General features: G+C 57.9%; 1 protein-coding gene across 1 annotated transcript in view; it reads right to left on the bottom strand.

Annotated features, from left to right (window-relative positions):
• Positions 1-1,411: 1,411 nt before the first annotated feature.
• The window catches only part of gon4la (gon-4 like a), a 30,677-nt gene continuing 27,088 nt past the window's right edge, over positions 1,412-5,000 (bottom strand). The window contains exons 20-27 of the mRNA XM_044172311.1: positions 4,695-4,925; positions 4,426-4,542; positions 3,759-3,902; positions 3,448-3,645; positions 3,224-3,367; positions 2,818-3,104; positions 2,377-2,479; positions 1,412-2,264 (exon numbers count right to left, since the gene is read on the bottom strand). Coding sequence (XP_044028246.1) covers positions 2,151-2,264; positions 2,377-2,479; positions 2,818-3,104; positions 3,224-3,367; positions 3,448-3,645; positions 3,759-3,902; positions 4,426-4,542; positions 4,695-4,925 — 1,338 coding nt within the window. The 3' untranslated portion in view covers positions 1,412-2,150. The remainder of the gene's footprint in view (positions 2,265-2,376; positions 2,480-2,817; positions 3,105-3,223; positions 3,368-3,447; positions 3,646-3,758; positions 3,903-4,425; positions 4,543-4,694; positions 4,926-5,000) is intronic.

Here is a 5,000-nt window from a genome sequence, read left to right as displayed (position 1 = left end):
CTGCAGAATCACTGTGGATCACATCTGGAACAGCTGTTCGAACAATCAGATGAACGCCAGACACTTTGTACACTCGCTGAGAAACTGAGAATCCAGAACGACTTGAAACTAGTTTTAGCAAAACTGAAGTCTAGAACAGCTACCACACAGCTGCCACACAGCTGCCAGACAGCTGCCGAACAGCTGCCGCACAGCTGCCGCGACATCTGCCACACAGCTGCCAGACAGCTGCCAGACAGCTGCCGAACAGCTGCCACACAGCTGCCGCACAGCTGCCCCGACAGCTGCCGCGACATCTGCCGCACAGCTGCCGCGACAGCTGCGGACAGCTGCCGCGACAGCTGCCGAACATCTGCCAGACAGCTGCGCGACAGCTGCCAGACAGCTGCCGCACAGCTGCCGCACAGCTGCCGCAGACAGCTGCCAGACAGCTGCCGCACAGCTGCCGCAGACATCTGCCACACAGCTGCCAGACAGCTGCCAGACAGCTGCCGAACAGCTGCCACACAGCTGCCGCGACAGCTGCCGCGACAGCTGCCGCGACATCTGCCGCACAGCTGCCGCGACATCTGCCCGCACAGCTGCCGCGACAGCTGCCGGACAGCTGCCGCGACAGCTGCCGAACATCTGCCAGACAGCTGCCGCGACAGCTGCCAGACAGCTGCCGCGACAGCTGCCGCGACAGCTGCCGGACAGCTGCCGCGACAGCTGCCGAACATCTGCCAGACAGCTGCCGCGACAGCTGCCGCGACAGCTGCCGCACAGCTGCCGAACATCTGCCGCGACAGCTGCCGCAGACAGCTGCCGAACATCTGCCACACAGCTGCCAGACAGCTGCCCCACAGCTGCCAGACAGCTGCCGCACAGCTGCCAGACAGCTGCCGCGACAGCTGCCGCAGACAGCTGCCGCACAGCTGCCAGACAGCTGCCCCACAGCTGCCAGACAGCTGCCAGACAGCTGCCAGACAGCTGCCGAACATCTGCCACACAGCTGCCAGACAGCTGCCAGACAGCTGCCGCACAGCTGCCCCACAGCTGCCAGACAGCTGCCAGACAGCTGCCGCGACAGCTGCCAGACAGCTGCCGAACAGCTGCCACAGCAGCCAGACAGCTGCCAGACAGCTGCCAGACAGCTGCCAGACAGCTGCCAGACAGCTGCCACACAGCTGCCAGACAGCTGCCGGACAGCTGCCGAACAGCTGCCGCACAGCTGCCCCACAGCTGCCCCACAGCTGCCAGACAGCTGCCAGACAGCTGCCGCACAGCTGCCAGACAGCTGCCCCACAGCTGCCAGACAGCTGCCAGACAGCTGCCGCACAGCTGCCAGACAGCTGCCAGACAGCTGCCGCACAGCTGCCAGACAGCTGCCAGACAGCTGCCCCACAGCTGCCAGACAGCTGCCAGACAGCTGCCCCACAGCTGCCCCACAGCTGCCGCACAGCTGCCGCACAGCTGCCAGACAGCTGCCCCACAGCTGCCCCACAGCTGCCACACAGCTGCCGCACAGCTGCCCCACAGCTGCCCCACAGCTGCCCCACAGCTGCCAGACTTCACGGCGACTCGTTGAATCTAGAATCCGTCCCAGTTAAACCTGGATGGAACAGATCCGGTGACATCTCGAATGACGGTTCTGAAGACAGAACAGCGTTGAAGTGAATGTATTATTGATGTATGAAGTCGCTCTACAGCCTGAATCCTCTGGATGAACTCTAACTGAAGCTGTTAGAAACGTCCTGAATGAATCCGGAGCTGATTCACTTTCACTCGTTTGCTTTGAACTTCTGACACCTTTTGAAACAGCTGGCGTCTCCAGAACAACGGAACGCTACAACGTTTAGAGACTTTTCCACATCACACGTAACCTTCACTGAACTCGAGAATCCCGTTGCTGAACACTTTCAGTCGCTCAGACCTTCATGGGTTAACGTGAACGTCTCGACCTCAGAGTGCCGAACCCTCTGAAGAACTCTACAGTTACTTTTCAAACAGGAAGTGACCGCAGACGGACAGTTTGACGCAGAGCGCCCTCTGCTGGACTTCAGTGTTTGCGTTTAAACTGGAACCGAAACGTCACAGGTTCTGGATCAGAGTCTCGGCTCTGAAGTCCACTTTGTCATCGAAAGCAGACTCATCTGTGATTGGACCCGCATTCAGTCCAGGGCTGCTTCCTGTGTGCTGATTGGCTGGCCCTCTGAGGAACAGGAAGTGGACTTTTGGAAGGCGGAGTGAAAAAGATTGATCAGGTCGTGGAAACGAAGACTCACCTGAAGGAAATAGAAGAATCGTCGTTTAATCACCATTTTAATATTTACAGAAGAAGAGTGACGTCCTGACTGAGAATCTACACCTGACACCGAAGCCCCGCCCCCTTCTCACCTGTTGGGCGGTCTTGTTTCCCAGCTGGGCGGAGACATATCTGAATGTTTTCCGATTGGCTCCTCTCTGCTGACAGGCTGTCAGGATGGCACGGTCCGCCTCACTGAAACAGGAAGAGGTCAGAGGTCAGAGTCTGGTACAGGTGCAAGTTATGCTAGTTAGCATCAGTGCGTTCAATCCAAACTTTATTCAGACTTTAAACTTTGTATAGTATATTTGTATATTTGGTATAGTTTGGTCACGCGGTAATTCCAACAGCTGACGTCAGAGCTGGGACAGAGACCTGACCTGATATCAGCGCTCTGTTTGTCCCAAATGTAACACTAGAACAGTTCTCAGTGTGGGACTGATCTGGGATCAGGTTTACGAGCTCAGCGCAGCTGTGGAGATAAAAGTAATGACGCTGGTAGAGAAACCGTGTGTGTGTGTTTTTGTTCTGACCGGGTCCAGACCACGACTTTCTCTCCCGTCGCCGTCATCGAGATGTTTTTGGCACAAACCGGTCGCTCCGACTCCTCCTCTTCCGCTCCGTCACTTCCTGTCTCGCTCTCTTCAGACGTCTGACGGTCGACTCTCTTCCTGTTCCCGCCAGGAGGATTCTGGGAAACGTGGTCCGTCTCTGTGGTCTCGGAGCTGGTTGCTAGGGGCGACGACTGGCCGTGAAGCTGCTGGAAAAACTCCCAGAATTCCTCCTGCAGGTCCGGGTGGCGTTTGAGGAGAGACGAGATCTGAGAGGAAAAACAAAGATCTTCATCCAGAATACGCCATCGTCGACATCTGGAAAATAATCTGCAGATATTTTAAAAGTCGATTCAACATTTAGTCATTTTTAAATGTCGTCGTCTACCTTGTCCATGTCGGCAGGTGGGGGGGCGGAGCTTCCCTGCAGCACTGACACCACCTGCTGGTAGAGGGAGGAGCCTTCTCCCAGGCTCCGCCCCAGTCGCCGTAGAAACCGCCGACTGCGTTCGAACAGCTGTTGCTCCAGCAGCTGAAAACCACAGAAGAAGAGTTAGTTCGGCCTGTACCTGAGTGACATCATGCCTGTGATGTCAGAGCGCTGTCACCCACCAGTCCGCAGCGGCGGGCCTGTCCTCGGCTCAGGAAGGCAGCAAAGTCTCTGAGCAGCTGAGGCCAGGGCCGCAGCACGCGGCTCAGCCTGTCGTACAGAACCTCCGGGGCCCCCGGGGGCCCCGCCGCTGAGAACTGGTCCAACACCTGCAGCAGCTGCTCAGAGAGGCCCGGAGACACCTGCACCGCATCACACACCTGCGCAGGAAACAGGAAGTGCAGACAAACGTCAACAAACAGATCCGGTGAGTCGAAGAAACAACATCAGTAATAAAGTTTAAAAACAAAACAGGAAGTACAAGACGTCTTACTCTGAGGAGATAATCCTGAGCAAACACCTCCTCCTCCTGCTGCTGCTCCTCCTCCTCCTCCTCCTCCTCCTCCTGCTGCTCCTCCTCCTCCTCCTCCTCCTCCTCCTGCTGCTGCTCCTCCTCCTCCTCCTCCTGCTGCTGCTCCTCCTCCTCCTCCTGCTGCTCCTCCTCCTCCTGCTGCTGCTCCTCCTCCTCCTCCTCCTCCTGCTGCTCCTCCTCCTCCTCCTCCTGCTGCTGCTCCTCCTCCTCCTCCTGCTGCTCCTCCTCCTCCTCCTCCTCCTCCTCCTCCTCCTCACGCCGCTCTGATGGCAGCTTCTCCTGCACACAAAGCAGAAATCTTTATTCTGTAACGAATAATATTAAACGGGTTCGTGGCGCTCCATCTTGTTTCGTCTCCCGTCTGACTGACCTCATCTGAAGATCCGTCTTCTTCTTCTTCTGCTGCTGCTCCTCTGGTTGTCACTTCCTGTTCCTCTGACTCCGCCTCCTCGGGGTCGGCCAGGTCATCGTCACGGGCGACACTTCCTGTTGAGCTGGATGAGGATTCAGACAGAGCCAGTAGGACCTCGCTTTCCTCCTCCTCCTCCTCCTCCTCCTCCCTCTCCTCCTTTTCGTCCTCCTCCTCATCGTTCATCCTGATGACATCATCGCCCTCCTGCAGCTCCACCTGAGAGGGGGCGGGGTATTCAGGAGGAGGAGGAGGAGTAACAGCCTCTTCATCACTCTCCTCCTCCTCCTCCTCCTCAGGCTGGTTAGAGTCTGATAGTGTCGTCTGATTTGCTCTCTGGTCGTCACGGAGACGGAAGAGTTGGTGATGATGTCAGCGGGGGTGTCAGTCCTGGACTGGAGGAGGCGGCGGAGGAGGACTCGGGGAGGACTGAGAGCTCGGGGGAAGCAGAGTTTGGAAGGAGGCGGGAGGAGGAGTCCACCTCAGGGGAGGGGGAGGTGCTCGTGCAGCAGCACAAAGCCGATGCGCCTGAAGTCAAGGTGTTTGGGGAGGCGGGGGGGTACCTGGTCCCGGGGAAGCTGTAGGTGTTGGAGGCAGAGCGGAGGAAGGTCAGGTGACTCTGACGGGCTCCACCTGAGCTGCAGGGGCGGGGCCTCGGGGGCGGAGCCAGACGGGCTGTTATAGCGTTTGATGGTCGGGTAGATGACAGGAAGACTCCTCTGTGGGGGGGGGGGCATTTATTAAGCAGACAGAGAAAGATCAGGACTACTGGATCAGGACCACTGTCACGGATC

Source organism: Siniperca chuatsi, linkage group LG17 (assembly GCF_020085105.1).
Source record: "Siniperca chuatsi isolate FFG_IHB_CAS linkage group LG17, ASM2008510v1, whole genome shotgun sequence".
NCBI classification, from domain to species: domain Eukaryota; kingdom Metazoa; phylum Chordata; class Actinopteri; order Centrarchiformes; family Sinipercidae; genus Siniperca; species Siniperca chuatsi.
The sequence above is the reverse complement of the archived record's forward strand: the minus strand, read 5'-3'. Positions and strand labels throughout refer to the sequence as shown.